General features: G+C 52.3%; 9 protein-coding genes across 9 annotated transcripts; 3 read left to right on the top strand and 6 right to left on the bottom strand.

Moving 5' to 3' along the window:
• Positions 1 to 3: 3 nt before the first annotated feature.
• ACET3X_000740 (uncharacterized protein) lies at positions 4 to 1,464 on the bottom strand (the record flags this gene model as incomplete). The annotated part of the gene is made up of 1 exon (XM_069448069.1): positions 4 to 1,464. The coding sequence occupies one exon, from the start codon at positions 1,462 to 1,464 to the stop codon at positions 4 to 6; it is 1,461 nt and encodes a 486-aa protein (XP_069310982.1).
• Positions 1,465 to 1,757: 293 nt separating this feature from the next.
• Positions 1,758 to 2,298, top strand: ACET3X_000739 (uncharacterized protein; the record flags this gene model as incomplete). The annotated part of the gene is made up of 4 exons (XM_069448068.1): positions 1,758 to 1,817; positions 1,873 to 1,908; positions 1,966 to 2,103; positions 2,158 to 2,298. 4 exons carry the CDS (start codon positions 1,758 to 1,760, stop codon positions 2,296 to 2,298), a joined length of 375 nt encoding a protein of 124 aa, XP_069310981.1.
• Positions 2,299 to 2,597: 299 nt separating this feature from the next.
• ACET3X_000738 (uncharacterized protein) lies at positions 2,598 to 3,450 on the bottom strand (the record flags this gene model as incomplete). The annotated part of the gene is made up of 4 exons (XM_069448067.1): positions 2,598 to 2,724; positions 2,799 to 2,881; positions 2,932 to 3,148; positions 3,251 to 3,450. 4 exons carry the CDS (start codon positions 3,448 to 3,450, stop codon positions 2,598 to 2,600), a joined length of 627 nt encoding a protein of 208 aa, XP_069310980.1.
• Positions 3,451 to 5,025: 1,575 nt separating this feature from the next.
• Positions 5,026 to 6,125, top strand: ACET3X_000737 (uncharacterized protein; the record flags this gene model as incomplete). Its single annotated transcript, XM_069448066.1, has 2 exons — positions 5,026 to 5,673; positions 5,736 to 6,125. The coding sequence occupies 2 exons, from the start codon at positions 5,026 to 5,028 to the stop codon at positions 6,123 to 6,125; spliced, it is 1,038 nt and encodes a 345-aa protein (XP_069310979.1).
• Positions 6,126 to 6,303: 178 nt separating this feature from the next.
• ACET3X_000736 (uncharacterized protein) lies at positions 6,304 to 9,616 on the bottom strand (the record flags this gene model as incomplete). The annotated part of the gene is made up of 6 exons (XM_069448065.1): positions 6,304 to 7,086; positions 7,142 to 7,314; positions 7,371 to 7,412; positions 7,965 to 8,685; positions 8,734 to 8,836; positions 8,886 to 9,616. The coding sequence occupies 6 exons, from the start codon at positions 9,614 to 9,616 to the stop codon at positions 6,304 to 6,306; spliced, it is 2,553 nt and encodes an 850-aa protein (XP_069310978.1).
• A 1,276-nt stretch (positions 9,617 to 10,892) lies between these two features.
• On the bottom strand, positions 10,893 to 11,927 carry ACET3X_000735 (uncharacterized protein; the record flags this gene model as incomplete). The annotated part of the gene is made up of 1 exon (XM_069448064.1): positions 10,893 to 11,927. One exon carries the CDS (start codon positions 11,925 to 11,927, stop codon positions 10,893 to 10,895), a length of 1,035 nt encoding a protein of 344 aa, XP_069310977.1.
• Positions 11,928 to 12,686: 759 nt separating this feature from the next.
• ACET3X_000734 (uncharacterized protein) lies at positions 12,687 to 14,419 on the bottom strand (the record flags this gene model as incomplete). The annotated part of the gene is made up of 3 exons (XM_069448062.1): positions 12,687 to 13,735; positions 14,048 to 14,360; positions 14,411 to 14,419. 3 exons carry the CDS (start codon positions 14,417 to 14,419, stop codon positions 12,687 to 12,689), a joined length of 1,371 nt encoding a protein of 456 aa, XP_069310976.1.
• Positions 14,420 to 16,555: 2,136 nt separating this feature from the next.
• On the bottom strand, positions 16,556 to 18,851 carry ACET3X_000733 (uncharacterized protein). Its single transcript, XM_069448061.1, has 3 exons — positions 18,381 to 18,851; positions 18,040 to 18,197; positions 16,556 to 17,973 (listed from the first exon to the last, which is right to left on the bottom strand). Exons 1-3 carry the CDS (start codon positions 18,599 to 18,601, stop codon positions 16,670 to 16,672), a joined length of 1,683 nt encoding a protein of 560 aa, XP_069310975.1. The 5' UTR covers positions 18,602 to 18,851; the 3' UTR covers positions 16,556 to 16,669.
• A 954-nt stretch (positions 18,852 to 19,805) lies between these two features.
• ACET3X_000732 (uncharacterized protein) lies at positions 19,806 to 21,069 on the top strand (the record flags this gene model as incomplete). The annotated part of the gene is made up of 4 exons (XM_069448060.1): positions 19,806 to 19,832; positions 19,893 to 20,328; positions 20,379 to 20,561; positions 20,618 to 21,069. 4 exons carry the CDS (start codon positions 19,806 to 19,808, stop codon positions 21,067 to 21,069), a joined length of 1,098 nt encoding a protein of 365 aa, XP_069310974.1.
• Positions 21,070 to 21,504: the final 435 nt, after the last annotated feature.

The following is a 21,504-nucleotide window of genomic DNA, read 5'->3' as shown; positions in this document are numbered from 1 at the left end:
CTGTTAGTACCGTCCGCTTTCTCTTCGTCCCACACCAAGACTGCCATACTGAGTACTCCTCCCCAGACTACCCGTCTGGCCCAAAGTCTTTTCTCCCCTCTCCCTCTCGGCATTCAGGTTTCCAAGACTGATCCGCTTCAGAGGGCTGACATCCCGCTTACTCGGACTAGCCCTGCGCTCAAAAGCGCCACCTAGACTGTCCCTCCCGCGGCTCGCACTCCTCTCGCCATCCTTTATAAAGTTTAGACCTGACGACTTTCGTAGAGGAGAGGCGGCATGAGTGTTTATGCCCAGGTAGCCGCCGTCAGCAGGCTTAGTGTTGGTCCTAGGGATCGTAGGTGCTTGACGGAAGGGGTTGGGTGTTTGCGATGGTCGAATAGGAGAGGAGAAGTCAGGACCTGTTGCTGTGGATGTGCTTGCATACTGTGAGCTGCCGTGGTCTTGGTGTAGGGAGGGTCTACGCTTCAAGGAGCGAGTGATGGATGGAGAAGCCATCTCGTCAGGGTCGTACTGTGAAGCGTAGCTAGCGTTTGGGTTTGTGCGGAAAGTGCGGCGGTTGACGATGGTCGTTGGCGTATATGTGACGACTGAGCTCGCGAGATCGTGGCTGCTCCCCTTGACGCCGACACTCGAGTCACGGCTTCGGTTCTTTGAAATGGTCTGGATACCAACGTCGCGACACGGCTTCTGTAATGCGGGGTGGACGAACTTGCTGTCATACTCGTGAAGCACTTGGCGACTGATCAGAGAGTTGTCCTTGGCCTGCTGCGTAAAGGAGCTCCTAAGCCACCAAAGTTGCAGCGAAAGCGCTGCTCCGATCAAGATGGTCGTAGTCACCCTGACACTCGGTCTCGGATCCAACGGAGCAACTGGAAGATTGAAGTAGTAGAGCACCACATGCAACGGGCTGAACAGGCTGAACAACTGCAGACATAGCGGATTTGGGTCCCAAACCGCTACCTCCCAGACGTCTCTGCCCTCGACAGGATGCGCCCGACTCGCCGCGTTGTTCTGCACCAGGTTCCTTACAAACTGCATCGGGCTTGCTGCAGCAGGCGATGAATCGACTCTGACGCGCTTGGCACTGGGTGTCTGTGGCGCAACATCCACGCTCTGCTCGAAGAGACGGTAGTACCTCTTCTTGCTCCAGACCAGCCACGCATTGCCAAAGCTAGCCACACCCAGCGCCAGCACCAGCAAGCCCATGATCCACTTTATCCAGCCCGGGCCCTGCACCTCGGTGAAGACACCATCGTCGTCCGAGGCCGTGGATGCGCCGCTGTTGGCTTGGGCGAGAACGAAGAGCAGGTTTGCGCCGAAGCCAATGTAGGGCGCATAGGCCGATGCAAAGTCTTCCCAGTCGGAGCTGTTGAGCTCTTCGGATATCCAGATGAGCCAGTCGGACAGGTCAAAGTAGGCCTTTATGCGTTCCGAGAGCGGTGCGCGGCGCACGATAGGAGGCATGGTTCGGCCGGGTGTATTACGATTAGAGTCCCCGAGGTCGCGTTCTGGGTTGTGTAGGAGAGGCAAAGAGAGAGAGTGGCGTAGTAGTGAGACTCAGGTCGGCATGGCGGTGTTGAGAAAAGACGCGACGAGTCGGAAAGAGCGAGTGGTGAAAGAAACGGCGGTACAAACAGTTGGCCGAACGCGGACTAGGGCCCTGGTCCCGCCCATGACGACGGCGCGCGGGAGCTCCAGCTTCAGCAGCCAAGCTCCGACGACCTCACGACCGCTGCCTCACGGGGATATATATCGCAATGGCAGCACCAGCGGCACAGTACAAGGACAGGCAGTTCCTGGCCGTCATAGGCGACGAGGTGTGCTTGTCGACATGTCCGCACCTGGCGGGTCAGGAGCGCTAACCAGTCGCAGGACACTTGCACGGGCATGCTGCTTGCAGGTGTAGGCGTAAGCTATTGCCTGCTGCCACGCGCAACACGAACAGGACATTGACGCATATCACAGCACGTTACCCAACCGCCAGACAGCCAGAAGAACTTCCTTGTCGTCGACGCAAAGACCGAGACCTCGGCCATCGAAGCAGCCTTCGACCGCTTCACCACCGAGCGCAAGGATATCGCGATTCTGCTCATCAATCAGCATGTACGTGTCACCTGCCTCGAACACGCAACGGAAGACACGACTAACTGCTGCTAGATCGCCGAGAGGATACGAAACCGGGTCGAGACATACACGGCTGCGTTCCCTTCCCTGCTCGAGATACCATCCAAAGACCACCCCTACGACCCCGAGAAGGATAGTGTGCTGAAGAGGGTGAGGAGGCTGTTCGGAGAGTAGGGGTTGAACGCGGGAACTGGCAGCGCATAGAGAGAGTTGCGTGTGTCGAGTACACTACGCATGGCTCTGGAGACGTGGGCAGTTTTGTGTACATATAACATCCAACGTGCGCAGATATGGCATCCATCACAAAACAGTCAGAGAGCCAATCGTGCCACAGAGAGTATCCATGTCCGTCGTGTCTACATTAAGCCATAGTCCATTCCTCCGTCCAAACCCAAACCCACACGCAAAACAGTAAAACCAACATCGCACTGGTATCGTGATTCAAGACATGAGAACAATTCGCCAACATCGGGTTACAGCTCGTTCCTCCGCCTTAATCGCTCCTGCACAAGCCCGGCGAGGGGCCCAGACATTTGCACTCTCGGCTGTCCAAACTTGATCTTGCTACCACTGCCCTTGTTACTATCCTCCGTATCTCCCCTACATGTATGAACATCAGATCCTATCGCTGCTCGTCGTGTCTTGTGGCGGCGAACTAAGGTGAGGCAATTTACCGGTGGAAGGCGATCTTAGCGGTGAGGCAAGTAATCTTGTCACCTTCCTTGGTAAAGACGTCGGCGAGAACGGTGTACTGGCCCTGCTAATGGTCAGTATTCATTCGTATCTTGTAAAGCTCTTCAAACGCACCGGAGGGATCTCCCTGGGCAGCTCAACGTCCTTGGTCAAGCTCATCTCGCCCTTCTTGAGCGGGCACTCGAGATCGCCCTTCTTTATCGTTTCGCAGCCGTCGGCATTCTGGTTGATGAGTGTGATGATGCCGTACTTGACTTGCAAGTGCATCTTGAAACCCTCACCGACCTCCTCTTTGAAGTTGCCTGTGGCCTTGATGCTGAGCGTCTCGCCACTGTACGCAGGTTAGTTTCTGGCTTCACACCTCTCAAATCTTGCAGAGCTACCACACATGTAGGTGCGCAATGTTCACAAAATGCCAACAGGAGTCACGTACGGCTTGGGTGGGTTGGGGCTCAGGTCAACCTTCTCAATCTTCAAAAGGTCGTCCGCTGGGTCGCCGCAGAAATACAAGGGGTTGTCGCCTGGGACCTTGTACTCTTCCTTGATCGTGACCTGGTCGCCACCCATCCATGAGGGCGATGCAGAGACAGAGACGGCGCTTAGCGCGGCGAGCAAGAGCGTGGTGAGCTGCATGGTGGCGGTGAAGGCAGCTACGAGACTAGAGACGTGCTGTAGCGTTGTGGTCGCGCGATAAACACGACAGGAAGAACTTCGATGTGGACTCGAAGTTGGGGTAGGATGATTGGGATTGGGGTAGGGAGTGGAGAGCTCTGGTAGTGGTTGAGGCTGGCGTCCAGATAGCGGCCGCGGTCCATGTCGACGAGGCTGGGGCAAAGCATGGACCCTGCAGCCAACGTCATCACTGTTGGTCATGCACCTGCGTTAGTCTGCTCCTAGAACCGTCTGGGGCTGACATCCACACATCTTATGGGAAAATCAAACACGCCCGTAGTTGCCTGGGTAGAGTATCATTATAGAGGGAGGATTGACTGCCTGCCCTGTATTTTCCTGGTACTACTGAACTCATCGTCAGCAGGTTCGCACACACTTGACAGCTTGCAAACTTGTTGCAGTTGTCGCTCATACCGCAAAATAGATACCCAGCGATCCTGAAGAGAAAAAACTGGGTGCCTCTTCGATGGCTTCCCTCAATTTGAAGGCTATTCCAAAGCACCACGAAAGATAAAAAACACAATCAATAGGAGCTCAAGCAGTTTCATGACCGACAGAGCATGGTCAGGTGCCTCATATGGCACCGTGGCATGACAAAAAGCAACGTAGCTCACGCCTGTGCGCCGGATGTTGCCATTGCAACGTTTTGGGACGATAATCAAAGCCTCCTAGTTCCTGGACCTCGAGCTATGCGAGAACCTGCATCTGTACATCACTCAGAAGTATGTCGATATCCACTGGTTCGGGAGTCGCGCAAAATGGTACTGAGGTTTGTCTCCAGTAAAAATTCTCAAAAGACTTTCAGTTTCCTAAAGACGTGCTACCATGCGCGGGAAGATTCATGGTAACATTCCTTCGCATCTCTCCTCGAAAAATTCAACTACGCAATACTCATTCTTAAGCATGATGGTACAAGTATGAGATCATGGTAGACGGTCAAACCCAGAACCTTGGTAGTCACACCAAACCCATCGCGCTTTAGCGTCGGGTGGACTTAAGACTGTCAGCTGGTTGCAGCGGGCCAAGACGTTACTTCATCAAGGGAGAAATATGCAACAAGCAACAGCAATCTTCTCCTCTGCAAACATATGACACCGGACGGTAATTGTATCAGCCTTTTCATCTCTTAATCTTGATGTGACGTGATCAATCATATGCCCTGGTTATCACTTATTCCTGCTATTGATTTGGATCCGAAGGTAGCACTACATAGTGCATAGTTTCCCTATCATTGCTCACTTTACATCTCTAGGCTGGCGGACTTGCCTTCTTGGAATGCACACTATGACCATGTCATCACCTTGCATGCCCAGTCTTGGCGAGAGAGATGTGGAGGAATCCGTCCGCCGCATCCTGGTTCAACATCGATTTCTCTCAAATGAAGCTGACGCAAGCTATGGCAGTGCAAACTCGTAAAGACCAGCTTCTTAACCTATAAGAATGCTATCTCGCAACCCAAGAGATCATCACACACCCAAGCTTCCACATCCACCACAACAAATCCAAGTTACAATCTGCAGAAGAAGCGCCTCGAAAATGACGGTCACATTCGTATCGCTAGCCCTCATGGCTGCTCTCCAGATGCTGCCAGCGGCGGCACAGAACTTATCTTATGGAGCCAACAACTTCTACCGCAGCGACAACGTCACAGTCCATCCAATCACCTTTCCAAGTCAATACCAGATGACTGTGGCGGGTAACCTTTTCCTACCCGACAACCTCGATCGAAGCGTCAACGCGTCCGCTATAGTCGTCGGTCATCCAATGGGAGCTGTAAAGGAACAGAGTGCAAACCTGTACGCTACCAAGATGGCAGAGCAAGGTTTCGTCGCTATATCCATCGATGTCTCCTACTGGGGAGGCAGCGATGGTCAGCCAAGAAACGCCGTGTTGCCAGACGTCTACGCTGAGAGCTTCAGTGCTGCAGTCGATTACCTGGGTCTACAAACCTACATCAATCGCGAGCGTATTGGAGCCATCGGGATCTGCGGTAGTGGCTCCTTTGTCCTCAGCGCAGCAAAGATCGATCCTCGCATCAAGGCTATCGCGACGGCCAGCATGTACGACATGGGCGCTGTGAGCCGTAACGGGCTACAGCGATCGCAGAGCATCGAGCAACGCAAGCAGGTCATTGTAACGGCGGCGGCGCAACGTTGGGTCGAGGCTAGCGGTGGACAGACGGAGGTAAGTTGTGACTGCACGAAATGCATGAGACGTACACTGACTTCATATCTCCATCCTCAAAGTATACGGGCGGAACTCCTCATGTGCTCACCAACGACACCGATGAAATTTCACGCGAGTTCTACGACTTCTACCGCACATCTCGCGGCGAGTTCACACCTGCAGGCTCTGCGCCAAACCTCACCACCCACCCTACGCTCTCGAGTCAGACCAAGTTTATGAACTTTTATCCCCTTAGCGACCTTGACACCATCTCTCCACGTCCAGTCATGTTCATCTCCGGCGACATCTCACATTCGCGTGAGTTTAGCCAAGATGCGTATGACGCTGCGGCAGAACCGAAGGACTTGGTTTGGATTCCAGGCGCCAGCCATACGGACTTGTACGACCGCGTCGACCTCATTCCGTTTGACAGACTTGTAGATTTCTTCCAGCAGAGTTTGAGTGGATAGAGGACGAGCCAGACTATCGCGTGTGATAATAAGCAGCTTACCATCGTATTGGAAGCGGGATGGAAAGACGCATGCGTGTTTGTGCTATATTCAGCAACTGCAAGAACTAGAGAGTGAAAGAGAAATTTGTACGATATCCTTCGACACCTGTACACGTATGCAGTCGTGATACAATCCCTTAGGCAATGTCGACAACAATCTTACCCCTGACTCGTCCTTCCACCATGTAGTTCTTAGTCGTCTCCCATGCCTCGGCATGTTTCTCTTCGGTCAAAACTCCCTTGACGACATCCTGGACCACTACTTGCACATCGCCCTTCTCCGCCAACTCTCTCACCTGCTCGAGCAACTCGCTCTTCTCGTACAGGATGACATTTGCATACCGCGGACCAAACAGATAGCCCCGAATATGGCGTATAACCTGCGATGGGTATGTGAAGTATGTCAACGGCCCTCCCATTGCGGTCCTTGAAGTTTTGTCCCCAACGATGGTTATGTACGCACCAGAAGGGTGAAGGAGTTGCTTCCAGTGCTCGAACATCTCCGTGCCGCCCACACAGTCAATGTACAAATCGTACTTTGTACCAGCGGGCCGCTTGGAAAGCAGAGATTTGGGCACGTCTTGCGTGCGATAGTCAATCACCTCATCTGCGCCCAGTTTTCTTACGAAGTCGGCATTGGGACCCGAGCAGATGCCGATGACATGGCAAGAATACAGCTTCTTTGCTAGCTGCACACACCACATTCCTACGCCGCCGCTTGCTCCTGATACGATGACGCGACGTTGTGAGGGGGATGGAGAGTTGGATGGAGACGGGAGCCAATCGAGACAGGCGAGCGCGGTCAAGACAACGAGCGGTATAGCGGCGGCTTCGTGGTAAGACAGAGTGCTAGGTTTCTTTGCGATGGGTTCCGAGGTCGGGTTGATACAAAGGTATTGGGTGAATGTCCCTTCTGCCATCTATCATGATTCAGCTTTGGTTCTGCCTGCCTGCCACAAAGCTTTATTAACTCACAGGTCGATTGCACAATCCGAAAACGTCGTCTCCAACCTCCCATGTACCACTGGCTTCAACTTCATCTCCCACGGCAACGATGTCTCCCGAGTAGTCTCGTCCTATTCCCTTCTCTTTTTTACCTGCTAGCCAGCCGACTACGGGATTGCCCCATAGTTGGATGTCTACTGGATCTTTGTACGAAGTCAGTGTACGTCTCACATGCAGCTCGTACAAAAAAAACGCTTACTAATAGCCGCGGCTTTGATCTTGACCAGCACCTCCTGTGGACCTGGCGTAGGTATGGGTGTATGCGTAAGGTGTGGTTGGGAAGAAGGTTGTGTATATGTCAGAGAGATGTTAGATTCGGGGAGCGAGGACGCCATAACGAGGCAATTTTTTCTGTTCTTGCAGTAATGCAAGTCGCGTCATGCCGTCATATTTGTATACCTAGGTACTACTCCAGAGTGGTTGTTTAAGCAATAACAAGGCGATCCCTCACTACCACCGGATTGCTGTTTGTGGCAAGACGCATGCCTATGACGTTGGATTGCTAATGTGAGCATGAAAAGCATGAGTGGGGCGCCGGAGTAGACACCGAGGTGTCGTATAGCCTATACGAGTCAGGTACCTGGAGCCGTGAACCGCGACGAATCGCATTTTCAACTACAAGGATCAATGCTAGGAAGTTCGTCTGCTATTGCGTGATGAGTCTATTGGAGTCTGTACACGGTGTAATTCCGCTTTCAGAGCTTGACTGTACTCCTAGCCCGTATCTTTTCTCCGTACCTGATGAACAGGAACGGTATTGGGACGAGTAGGGTGGCAATGAAGCCTAACATACTGTTGCCCCATCCGTATCCCATTTGTGCGTACATGGTCTGACTGCTCAGCGGAATGAATGCTGCTGCAAGACTGCGCAGCACCGTGCTCGCTGCCATGGCACTCGCGGCGTGGATAGTAAACACATCGACCAGATACGTCGTCGCTGGCATGAATGTTATCAGCAGGCCGAATCCGATGATGGCTGTCGCAAACATAGGCACCATGAAGTGAGTCTGATACTGTACACTCCAGCCGTAGATGAACAGACCGCAAGGAATGAAGAAGCCTCCGATGCACATCATGTACAACCTGTGTTCCGGACGAAAGTCGCCGCGTGCGATGTGCTTGTGCACTATCTTGTTGCCGTAGTGGATGTATGTGAATTGGCCGATAAGAGATCCAATGCCTAACCCAAGGAAAGAGAGACCAACAATGCCGCCATGCCAGCCGTACTGACCACTGAAGACGGCGGTGAATGTCGTAAATAATATGTAGAGATATGCATATGTTATCGCGATGTAGAGTGAGATGGCGAAGCAGATGGTGGAGCGAAATAGCATCTTGGCAGGTCGAACGATTGAAAACTTGAACAGTTGGCTTGGTGTAAGATCACTGTCCAGTTTTGAGCGTAGCTTGGTGTTGCCAGTTTCGGCTGTCAGTCGTTTGACTTTCCGTTGTAGAATGATGATTCCAGATGTCTCGCTCATCAGAACGAGTGACATGAGAAAGAATGCACCACCCTAACCGTCTTAGCTACTCGATTTCAGAGAGGACAGATATAGACCTACCACTATAGCGACGAACCAAAAGTTCCACCGCCAGCCTTTCGCAGCCGTCAAAAAGCCACCAATAATCGGTCCAACACAGGGCCCGATGGTCGGTCCCATCATCCTGGTCAAAGTTAGCCTCGCTCTCCAAGACAAATGTGTGCTGGCGTTACCAGACCGCCATCGCAGTGCCTCGTTGCTCCCTGCGTATGAGATCTGCGATGGTCCCTCCACCAAGCACCATAGGCGCTCCTCCAAAGCAGCCCATGAAAAACCTGAACACGACAAACTGCGACATGTTTGTTGCTACAGCTGCTGCGATCGTGAAGACGATGAACAGGAAGTTACAGCTGTGATACAATGGCAGCCGACCATACATTTCCGACAGCGGGGCGATGACCAAGGGCCCAAAAGCAAACCCAAGGACATATACGGACACCATGAAGCCTTCTAGCAAATCGCTTGTTGAGTTAAATTCGCGCATAACTTCTGGTACGCCAGGCGCGAACTGTGAACTTGCGAGGGGCGTGAGAAATGTGATACCACTAATCAGTGTAACCATTTGCCATTTCTTCGATGCCGGCCAGTTGAGTGGATTCTCCGGATCATCGGGGCCGTCAAAGTCTACAATATTTGGATCGCGCTCAGGCTCCTCTTCGGCGTTCGGTTCGTCTGCATTGTAGAGAGAGCCTGGTCTGTTGCCTTTTTCAACATCCTGTTCCCCAGTCGTGTACTCGTGTTTCTTCTCATCTAAAGAATGCCTCCCTGAGGTATGACTAGGAACTTGGTGTATGGAACCAAGGTTGCCTGGGATATCCGCATCATGACCCTCGGCTGCTGCTTGGTCGATGATTTCGCTTCTCGTCGGGTGGCGGAACAATTTTGGTGGTTCTGATTGTGGCATCTCCTCAGTTCTTAGCTACTTTAGGGGCTTCGGTAGCTGGTATTTGCGTCAGGTGCTATAGAAAACTGCCTGGGGATGCGCTGCTCAGCTCAACAAGACAACTCGAAATTCGTTCATGGAAACTCACAACGTGAACGCTATCAAGCTAATAATTCTGGCATGTGCAGAATTTATCCTCGTTGGTGTTCGGAGATAAGGTACGGGATTGCGTCAAACACCTGAATCCGTAGGGCGTAGTAAGGGCATTATAGGTAAGCGACAGCTGCGAGAGTCCATATTAAGTAAATGTGATTTGGATGCAGCTGGTCGTAGTGGAAAGTGTCAGTGGCTGCGGCTGCTGCTACCTGCTTGCCGCACGTCGCTTGGCTTGCTTTGCGAAGACTACCTAGCCGAGGTGTCGTCGTGAAATCCGTGGCACAACATAGCAAGGGGTAATGCAAAATGCGAGTTGCGTCGACTAAGCCCTATATCGCAGAGGTTGTGAGGTAATGATTCTTTGATTGAGTTCTTGTTTACCCCCGCTGCATCCTGACTGTGCCTAGCCTGTTCGTGAATACGATAATGGGGAACCAAGAGGCGGAAGACTACCACTGACCGTGAGCCTAGGTTCTCAAATCGCGCATAATCCCTACTCACCACCATCTCCACTGCACCACCCCCGTTTCTGTCTAGAGAACAATACACACATTAAAGGAGTGCCGAGCGGTAATATTGAGCTATTATCATTCCAACTTGATTGTAACAACCTTCTCTGCTGAAGTCTGATTTCGCTGGAATTCCGTTCTCTCCATCTTCCCCGCTATTGCCTAGCAGTAACCTCCACAATCCTCGGCCGAACCGCTTAATTTAGCGCAGATTGCACCCCACAACTCGGGACATGATACCCATTAGGTGGGTGTAGCGTATTCAGTATTAATTCGCTACGCAGTGTCGGTGAACCCGTGACCTGGATCCTTTCTCGCCACGCACGCTGAAGTTGAAGCAGATTGGCGTTACTCTTAGAGCCATGACAACTGCCTCACTCAGCTCCTGTGCTGTCTGTGTCAAACAGGTGCGGCGTATGGTCGCTGTTCTGTTGAATCAGGCGTTGTAGATGACGGGGTTTGCGGAGTCGTTGTGTTCGAAGTAGACAATGTGAGGCCCGGTTCGTCTCCCAGATATGTCGTCCATAAGGTGATCTATGCTTCTGACAACTTCCGTTCAGACGCGTACTGTATGACAAAAGGCCGATTATCACTCATCCGCATGTTCACCCAGTTCTTCTGTCGTCTTCACCCTATATCATGGCACCATGTCGATAACTAGGCTGCGGTAAAGGCTCTGTCACTTCGTAGTTTCCGAAAAAGTCGACGCTACTCTTCCTTCTCTCCTCCATTGCGTCTTCCAAGTCACGGCTCACGCAGATTTCCATGCCTCCACTCTGCTCCGTACCCTTCTTTTCTGTCGACATTTTGTAGCCCACGCCTGCTGAAGAAGTTGCCGCCGCCGAAGTCGGGCTGAGATAAGTAGAGGTGGTAATCTTTTTCTTCCCTGGGAGGTCGTTTTCTCCAAGTAGGCTAAGCCACCGCAGCTCAGCACACCGCTTGAAGACGTCTTCGAGGTCAAAGAGGTCCTGCATGGAAAGGCTGTACATCTTGCCGCTTCGGAATTTCCAGAAAAACAGGACCGACAACTCGATGGTTTCAATGGATTGGAGCGAGAGGGCGATCTTGTCCATGGCAGCAAGGAGGTTGCTTGCCATACGTGCCTGGTCTCTCATGATACGATCTCGGCCCCCATTCTTCAGCGTTGTGTAGTGCCATTCGATATAGAAGCGTATATGCGTTACATGCTTCAGCATAGGCAATTGCAAGATGTGCTGTGAAAACTCAAAATAGTCGTTGTCGGTCCGTGTATTTCGCAGTTCAGCGTGCAATGTAATCTTGCTGCGGCGAAAATAAGTGCAAAGCAGCTCTTCGCGGATTTGTTTGTTAATGAGGAGGAGCTCGGGCCGTAATCGGGAGGCTTTGGCTACGGAGGACCCATACCCAAAAATGTCGTGCCTCCAGGGTTCCCCGTTGGACATCTCCGCTCCCCATAGACAAGTGTGAAGTTCAGGACGACTTTTGGTGTCGGGTAACACATAGTTGAAGATTTGGGCGCGGATCTCTCTTGGGAGAGCCAGAAGTGGCGAGCTGAAGGTACTCGGTGTGAGTTCGAGCAGAATCTCTAGTTCCCGGAAAAGCATACTCTGGCGATGCTTGTAAAGTCCATCTGAGCTTCGGTTCGAGGAAATTGAGAGCTTGTTGCTCACTCGCTGAACCGTCGCCATGTGCGTGTGCAGGGTGGCAGGGTGGCAGGGTTTCCACCAGATAGGAGGAGCGTGATCGTCTACCGGTAGTGTCCGGGCGTGCAATCTGGACAGATGGACCAGGTCAATAGGAAGCGAGCTATACGGTGTTTGCAGTAGGCTGTCCAGGGCTTAAGACGGATTAATTAGACGTGAAAAATTGTTCAACTGGGCATAAAACGTCGCCGCAAGCGATCTTATGGAACGTTTCGAGGGAAAGGAGAGTGTCCGCGACGCCATGGCTGTGCAATGCGGCCGAGTCATGTGTGAGTGGTCGCTCGCTGCTGTGCGCGCAGGGATCGATTGCAGAACCCGGGTCAGCATTGAAAGTGGGGATGCTGTATCACGTGTCAAACGGTAAGCGCGAGATCTCGCCAGCGCAAAGTGTTTCAGCGTAGCGCTTCGAACCTCCTGCATCCGCCGCTTGCTGGTGTATCAGAACCTCAAACGCTTCGGGTTGGCATTTTTGGGTGCGATGGCCATCTGCCGACTCAACCGCGAGGCTGCCTCCACTGGCTTGGCAGAAAAAGCATGCTGGCGTGCGTGTGCGGAGACATGACGGAGGTAACGATCTTGATGTGCGTCAAATCTGGAAAGCTGCTATTACTTCGTTCTTATTGCGCGTCATCTATAATTAACAACAAGTGACAACTTTCGGAAAATCGCGTTGCGCCTTTCGACATCTAGGGGTATCACAACAAACAAAACAAACACTGTGGGCCGTTACTCATGCCTGCCCGCCTACTCCACCAGCTCCGAATCAAAGCACTGGCAGTCGGCAATGCTACCGCCAGGTCTCCATCCGCTCAACAGAGTCGGACACCGCCATGCGACGTCCATGTCTGAGCACTGAAACAGCAGATTCCATATCCTCTCCGTTGTGTATCCGAACCACGGCTGGCTCATCGAATCGGGTCGTCCCTGAAGGTAGCTTTCCTGGTGTGCCCAGCTGTTCTCGTCGACGAGGAGCTGCCATAGATCGTCGTAGATGGATTTGTCGATGCCGCGGATACGTGCTGCGGTGACAACGAATTGACCCTTGTAGCTGAGGAGGACATTTTCAGGGTGGGAGTTGTCGATTCGGGACTGTATATCCGGGAACAGCGAGGTTTCGTCCTGCCAGCCGCGCTTGTCCCCACAGTCGTCGCTGTTGCAAAGTATACCTGCCCAGCCGAGATTGAGGAAACCCGTCTGGTTCGCGCGGAAGTATCGCTCGAAGAATGGGTAGAACTCTCGTGGGTTATGAACATCAGCCTGGAGGAACACGGTTCTCTCGGCGAGACTGTCCCAGCGGTTGACGATATGGTTGAGGTACGTTTCGGCCTCGCGCCCTACGTTTGGAAGCTTGATTACTTCGTGCGCGTTCGTTTCTTGCTTGATCTGTCTTTCATCGGCCTCGCTATCCTTCAAGTAAATCGTGACAAGAGCCTTTGACATCTGCGACATGCTCTCCAGTTTCGCTATGAGTGCCGCGACATCCTCGGTGCTCTCTTTGTACATGCTGATAACAACCTCGAGAGGGCCGATGGGTTCGTATTGTAGATCCAGATGCGGCTCCATTCGGGGATATTGTCGTTGTCCAAAGTTGAAACTTATGAATGCCGTCCACAGCATGACCAGGGCCAAGCTGATCAATGACGAGCGAAGACTGTTGCCTTGTGATCCTACTCGTAGACTGCGTTGTGATTTTGTCCCGCACTCTTCCTCGTCATCCTGTTCTGCTCTGGGTGAACGCGAGACGAGATCGTAGCCTCCGCGAGAACCATTGCGGTGAACGGCCTGCTTCCAGACTGTGTCATAGACGTCTTTGCTACAGACACACAGGATTGCGAAAAGGAAACAGGACAGTTGGTGCCAACTGGTGTATGAGCGACGCAACGAGAGGACCGTGGAGCAACCTGTGATTGCCATTATGGCTAAGATCGTCGTTACGCTGCGCACGCGTTGTGTTGCGGCAAAGCCGCTTCGAGGTAGTGGACTTCCTGATTGCATGTCTAGGGGAAAGAGTATTGAGCCTCCAGCTAAGAATGTTGCCGCTGTCGAGAAAGCATTCAGGGTGCGGAGAGGTAGGCTACCAATGTCGAATGAATCCCATTGCTCACCGGGCCAATTGCTGACAGTGCAGACAAACGCAAGCAGGCTGCCCATACCAACTAGCCAAATCGCATTCGTGCTTCGAGTAGCATGGTCTCCCGGGTAGTGTTTAGCAACCAGCTTCCTCAGTGCACTAGCAGCGCCAATGAGGAGCATTGCCAAAATGGATGCGATCAAGCTTGGTACCATCAGCCTGTATTCCATGAACAACGTCCCAGCACAAGCTGGAAGAAGCAAGCCCAGAGACAGAAGTTCGGCATTTGAGCGAGAGGTGTAGTTGAATACGTAGAGTACTAAGCTTTCGGCGAAGAAGGCGATGGTCTGGTAAAGTCAGCGTAACATATTCTTGAATTTGGCTTGAGGTGACTTACTGTGATCATGCAGAGGAGTGGCAAATTTGAAGTATGCAGGACGGCCTGTACTGTGCAGAATGCCGATACTGCTTGCAGGCCGTTTGACGCGACCACTAAGAGCGCACCTTGAACCGATCGTTTGCTTCGTTGTTCTTGCCCGCTGGCTTCCTGGACGTCCGATCTCCATGGATGTAAGAAGGAAGCAACAACAGCCGTCGCCGCAATTTGGCATATGAACAGTTGCAAGGGGTAGTGCAGATTCCTCTCAATCAACAGATGCCTCGTGGTCAGCAGCGAGGTCGTAGCGCATGCAAGCCAGAGAAGCTGGCGGTAGTCCTGGAGTCGTTCGCATACGGCCTGATATTGTGAAATGGACTTTGTCTCTTCATCGATGCGTCCGAGACGATAGCGAGTGCTCATGATGGTACGGACTCGGCCCTGGACAGGTTGTTGTATGAAAGAAGTGTAACGGAGAACGAAACCCAAGTTTGATTGTGATTCCATCAGAATCTTCCTCGGTTGCCTGATCGACCTGCAGGTCATAGAAGCGAGTCTATAAAGAGCTGAAGACTGGAGGTTAGGCGTACAGTGCGTGTGACGACGGGGGGTGCTGTGTGGGTTAACACAAATGGGCCTTGGGGACCGGAGTTGCTGCGCAAATGTAAAAGCCGTGGAGTAGGGTCTGCCAGGACGACAAGGCTAGTCGGTGTAAGTAACCCAAAGAGACCAATGTAGAAGCTCCTGCAGAGCCTAGAGACTCTAGAAGGATTTCACGCTGAAAGATTGCTTCTTCTTCATACAAGGGCTAGAACCTGACAGCAGATCCACGTTCACACAGAAGCGGTAGGAACACTTGCAAATCAGCCACAGAATGTAGGCAATCTATCGGTGCATAAGTCTCAGAGTGCGTGTCTAGCCGACCGGTAGCCCCTAACACGATCGTAGAATAGAGAGGCGCAGTCTGTACTCCGTACTGTACCCCTGTAACACGCGCCACATAGCATACAGCCCTCTTGAACTGGTGCACGACAGCGTCAGGCCTCCGTACGCCAAGAGAGTGCCTAACTTCGATCGTCGTGTTACCTGTCCACAGTCCATCCCTGGTGACAAGCAGGTAGCGACTAGTTTCGGTGATGCAGCTAGAGCTATTCATTTTTCATGCTTCACACGTCCCTACTCTTGATTTTCCAATGTTATACGACGCATTGGAGTTGGATTGGACACATCACATGAGCGCTATGAAAGGGGCGTTGTGAATTATTCCCATGTGTGGCCGAGCGTGTATGGGAACAAGAAATTGCGGTGATTGGTCCAATCGTCTCAAGCCTGGCTAATTGCGAAACTTGCCTGCAACTCCGGCCCGTTAGCACTTGGAGGCCTAGGCGTAGCAGACAGGCGAGACGACGAGAAATTGTGGGTGGGAGACGAATACGTTCAGGGTTCTTCGCGGGGGAAGAGATGTTGATTAACTCCGCGCGGCGACTACTACGTTTGTCGTTATACCTGCTACGCGACGTGAAGATACCTTGACGGTACAACCAAATTTGGCAGAGGCATACTTTGCAACTAAGAGCCGGCCGATTGCGTTTGGTGTTTGGTTGGATTGCGCGACTTTGTAGGTGTGACTGTACTTGTGCCTTTTGAGATGTGGAACCCGCAACACGGGTGCAATTATCCCGTCTTTTTCCCTCTTGGCGGGCCAGTGTTCATCGCCAAGACGGATACCGCCCGAATACCTAGGTAAAGAACCCCCACCATTACAGCCTTGCATTTGCAAGTTCAATGTCTCAAACTTCATTATGCGACTGCAACTCGAGAGGGATCCCTTACAGCGATGCGGTGTCCAAGAGCGCATGCTGCGCAATCGCTGGAACACAATATCGCCGAGACCACGTCACCGATCAAGCTCGGTTAACGTAATGCGGGTGGAGACGATTCGTGTACTTTACTCTGGTCTCGCCGTGTGCCAATGCGATTCCCACAAATTCATCAGGATGGGGGGCCCAAAGCTTGCTTCATTGCTTCATGTCACGCCCATCACCGTTGAGCCAGAGATTCTCCGCATAAGCGACACTGCGAGTTTCATTGATCAAAAGGACTTGCGACCTAGCCAGATCACGTGTTTTCGTTTTAGCAGAGAGATGCGATTGGTTGGTTTTTATGCTTGAAAAGATATCCCGGGGGAGAGACTGATCGTCGCGTTAGATTATGATTAACTATCGAAGCTAGTTGGATATTATGATAGCCATGCGATTGACATTCCTTTGATCGTTACTTCTAGTTTCCGATGACACCCTCCACCAGATCCATCACGCCGGAAAGTACGCTTTGAATGACTGGGTACTTTGGAAGAAATGGGTTGTAAACACTCTGGCACCTGGCGTTGAAGTCCGCCGTGTCGCCAATCTCTACAGCAAGCTCGTTGCCAGGCACACCGAGCTTCGCAATCGGCCCGCTGCGAGGAGTAACCTTGTCCCAGCCAGGTCCCGCGGTCGGGTTCTTGATGAATTCGACGAACCAGTCATTCTGAAAATCAGCAAGTGCCTGCTGTTCGGCAGTCACGCCCTCCATGCCAGCAAAATTGGCATTGCCTCCGAAGAAGAATCCTATCTCAGCGCCGTGCGTCGGGTAATCCACAGGCAAAGGCAAAATGTTGGAGTAGCTGCCGAAGAAGCGGTATGCCCAGGTGTCTTGTACCTCGCTACGCAGATCGATGAGATAGTCGACCGGGCAGAAGAAGCGTGCATCACCATACTGCGCACCGCTCATCTCGGAGACAGTGGAGTAATCGGCGATGTCGTACGCGGCTTCGAGAAGGTCCTTTGGAATTGCCGCCACATCAGCATCAAAAGTGTTGAGCCACTCCGAGAAGTTGGAATTCTCGTTGCCATACACGAGGCCGAAAAGAGCGCCTTCTTTGTCAGAGTTACCAGTCAGCAGGGGAACATGGGAGGCGTAGTTGCCAGCAGCGAAACGCGAGGCGTAGTCTTGGTAACGCGTCTTCTCGTCCACAACAGGTGTAAAGTACGTGTTTAAAGTAGCGTTAAAGGCCTCAGTTTGGAAGGCGTACATGTCGACTTTACGCAGGCACTCGAGTTGGCCTTCACCAGTCGGGCAGCCAACCTCCTTAGCGACGAAGTCAAGCGCTTCATTGGTGGGACCCACGGCCGGACCTGACTTTGCGTTCGCGGCCATCTGAACGGCTGCTTTTAAGTTTGTGTCGGGATGATTCCAAAGGTAATGATCCACCTGGACCGATCCCGAAGAGTGACCTCCGAAGACGACGTGGTCAGGGTTGCCGCCAAACTGAGCAATGTTGTCTTGCACCCACTGCAAGGCTTTGTCGACATCGAGGATGCCAAAGTTCTGCGACTCTTCGCCGTTTGCAAGCTCGGCAGAGTTGGGGTATGCCCAAAGACTCTCACGGGTGTTGAAGCTAACAAAGATGACGCCCTTGCGAGCAAAGTTGGAGCCAACCAGAGCAGGATTGCTACTCGATCCAGTCACCATAGCCCCCCCGTACATGTACACGAAGATCGGAAGACCTGGTGCATCCAAGCCTGGTGGAGAAGTGGGTGGGCCTGGTCGATGATGAGGATGAGGTCCATTTGGCTTGTGGGGGAACGGCGGCGCCCGCGGTGACTTACCATTTGAAGAAGGCACCCAGATGTTAAGGTTCAGGCAATCTTCATCCTGTTGGGAGTATGTTGTGCCGGTGATGGCTTGCGGACAGGTGGCGCCATACTTTGTGGCGTCGAGTACCTCACCCTTCTTGAGCTTGCTGACGTCCTGAGGAGCTTTCCATCTACATAGATTGTCAGCAAGAGGGATCACGCTATACAAGGGAAAATCAAACGCCACCCTTGTAGTCGCCTAGGTAGAGTATCGCGATGCAAGGGAAGATTAATTACTCTCTGTGGTTAACTAGTAGAGTGTTTGATTTTTCCCTTGTATGGCTTGGATGGCATTGATCGCCACCGTCACATACCGGTTTTCTCCACCCGTTGTCTGCGCGAACGGAATGCCTAGGAAAACAGAGTTTCCGTATTCATCTGTGAAACCCTTGACAGTTCCTTGATCGAGCGTCGCGATCCCGTCCGTTACGGTTGCTCTTGAAGGTTTCGGAGGCAGCGGTGTACCAGCCACCTGACCGAGGAAAAGGCCTAGCGAGAGGCTCTGCAGGCCAATGAGAGTTGTCGGAACCTTCATGACGCAAGTCAGCGAGACACGACAGTGGGTAAAAGATATAGTTTGGCGGGAGGCTGTAGATCGTGTTTGGGCTCACACATGGCTATATAGGGCACCACTTCGGCGTGCCTACCACTCCATGGGAACGATTCTGGCCGCCAATTGCGCGGTAACAGCATGCTGCAGGTTGCCCCCAACTGCCGAGGATGGTCCGGCGAGGAGCCTCATGGATCTGTAAGGGTATTTTCATCTCCGTCGCTGCAGGTCTCAGGCACGTTCCCGAAGTCCGATGGGAATCAGGGACCGCAAATTTGGCAAGCTAAGCGAGTCGTGCCAATCGCATTTCCCAGATTTTACCCATGCCAGAAGCCGGTGGATACACGAGAGGCGCTAGAACCATCGGCATCGTGTGCCATGCGTCCCTACGGTCTTCCAGACTACTGTTCCCTGTCGTTCATCGCCATGCAAGCCAGGAAGCATGTTTGCCTTTTCGGACCGAACCACGGAACCTGTCGTGCACGCTCGATAGAGATCGCGCATTTTGCCATTCGCACCCATGGTCCCGAGGCTTTACGAGAATTGGTTTGCCATGCCATTACTCGCCGGTTCCTTGACATGTGAGCAGAGCCGTTTGCTTTCCCAGTGCCGTGGTCAGCACGATGCTATCTATACATAAGCCATACAAGGGGAAAATCGAACGCAACCCCCGTAGTCGCCTAGGTAGAGTATCGCCATACAACGGAAGGTTGATTGCTCTCCCTGTAGTTGCCTTAGTAGGGTGTCGACTTTTCCCTTGCATGCTCTCGTCTCGAGTCAAACTCCTCCAAAGCTTAGCTAAACTGGCTCTAACGCATGAAAACGTCGCCACTTGGTAGTGGCCGCCCAAGGGTTTCGCAACTCCGAACTGGGCGCCGACTTTAGCGTCCGGACGACTTTCGAATTAGACTTGCCAGTCACGGTTGGGCCTTTGGGGAGTCCCCTGATGCAATCATGCCACAACGCTACGGGACGGCATACTAGTACTGTGTGCCGTAACGTCCTGTAAAGTTACTTTAGGGGTGGTTTGCCTGTGGAGAAGAAATAAAGATACACCCTGCTGCCAGTTCTTTTGCACCTCCTCGTCGCTCTCCACAGACTCTGCTCTTGGAATTCTTACCAAGGTGGAGCGAGCAGGCTCGAACTCCTTACGGCTCTATCTCGGTACCGGCCGGACAAACAAAGCAGCATGGGTGACAATGGGCTCGGACAGGTGGTAGGTTGCTTTGCTTTCTCTTCCTTCGTTCGCTACGTGCAGCGCTGATTCAGCTGGCAGATCTCATGGTACATCTGTACTGTAGCCGCCTGTCCTTTTGTCGCGCTGCGCATGTATGCACGATGGAAGAGGCTGGGCAATCTGGGCATAGACGATTTCCTCATTCTCCTGTCATTAGCATGTCTGATTGGAGACCTCGTCATCCAACAGCACATGTGGAATTTAGGATTAGGCGACATATCGACAGTAACACCAGAGAACTTTAAAGGAATAATGCAGATGATTATTCCCGGATCAACACTCTACGTCTCGTCGCTATGGGCCATCAAGTTCGCCTTGGTGCTTTTCTACAAAAACCTCGCAGCCCCAGGCTCACGACTGGTCCTTGTGTATAACCTTACGCTCGCTGGGTTGGCTGTTACGTACCTTGTTATCTTTTTCGATATTATGTTCCAGTGTTTTCCACACGACAAGCGATGGTCCAATGATCCCAATTGTGAGCAAACCCTGTCGCGCATGCAGAAGGAGGATTCTGACCATGCGCAGATCAATGCAGTCCCAAAGCCGCCGAGATCAACTACTGGATCACCACCTTTTTCAACATCACTACGGATGTAATCATCATTTGCCTGCCTATAACCATGGTCTCTCGACTGCAAATGAAACTCAAGCAAAAGATTGGTGTGGCCGCAATCTTCGCCTTGGGTTTCTTCGTTGTCATCGCCAGCAGTACGTATCCACCAGGTCTAAGGATGGATTGGGGAATTCGGCTAACCTTGCACCAGTCGTCCGGGCCTATTATTCCAAGAAGAACGAGACAATGCTAACATGCACTGTCTCGATGATCGAGACGGCCATTGCCATAATTGCGACTTGTCTTCCCGCCCTGCGCTCCATGATCCTCGGAACGAATAATACCTCCAAGGACGCATCCAACAGCTACGGCCCCCATTATGAGCTCTCGGCTGCGCGGCGAAGAGCCAGCGGAAACCGCCTGAATCCGTCCAGCCAGATAACTGGCGGACTACACTCGACGCACGACACGCGACATCGAGCGAATGGGTCAGAAGATTCGCTATTCACGGATCCACCGTCAGATCAGGCAGGCAGCGTAGAGCAGTTTGTGGGTGGAAAAGGAATAACAGTAAACACGCAGATTGAGACGATGTTTGAAGAATCAAGTTCTAGGAGCAATGTCTCTTCAGATTCAACAAAGGCACAATTGCCGTTTAATTGATATAGAAATCATGGTAGTATCTGGCAGAAAAGCGATACACCTTAATATATGTAGTTCACGAATAACTGAATCATGGAATGATGAAGATATATTGTCCGAGTGGGGCGCCCTGTTCCGTAAGCCGCTGTCTGGGGACAGATCTGGGAGCTGGGGATATTTCGATGGGCAGTGTAAAGCCACCGGATAACTACGTTTGCGTCATGACAAAAGTCGCTCAGACCGCTGCTTGTCCTACGATGGTGCGTTGAGACGGGGCGTCTGCGGAAGGGTACCTATATCCGCATTGGCAATGGACGCGGCAAACTTGCCCGGGTGGAGGAATCATGACAACATGAATCAGAGGCGACTGATGGGGGAGGGAACTACACATAGCACTGCATTCAGGATGAACTAGAGTCATTGAATGAGGCTAGTAGAAGCTTCATCAAACTAAGC

Source organism: Alternaria dauci, chromosome 1 (assembly GCF_042100115.1).
Source record: "Alternaria dauci strain A2016 chromosome 1, whole genome shotgun sequence".
In the NCBI taxonomy this organism is placed as follows: Eukaryota; Fungi; Ascomycota; class Dothideomycetes; order Pleosporales; family Pleosporaceae; genus Alternaria; species Alternaria dauci.
The sequence above is the reverse complement of the archived record's forward strand: the minus strand, read 5'-3'. Positions and strand labels throughout refer to the sequence as shown.

Bases quoted from the DNA above. Each gene is read 5' to 3' on its own strand.
- ACET3X_000733 (XM_069448061.1), bottom strand. From the start codon at position 18,601: ATGAAGGTTCCGACAACTCTCATTGGCCTGCAGAGCCTCTCGCTAGGC. The intron at 18,198-18,380 runs GTATGTGACGGT...CAATCTATGTAG, and splicing joins ACAACGGGTGGAGAAAACCG to ATGGAAAGCTCCTCAGGACG. The intron at 17,974-18,039 runs GTAAGTCACCGC...ATCATCGACCAG, and splicing joins CTGGGTGCCTTCTTCAAATG to GCCCACCCACTTCTCCACCA.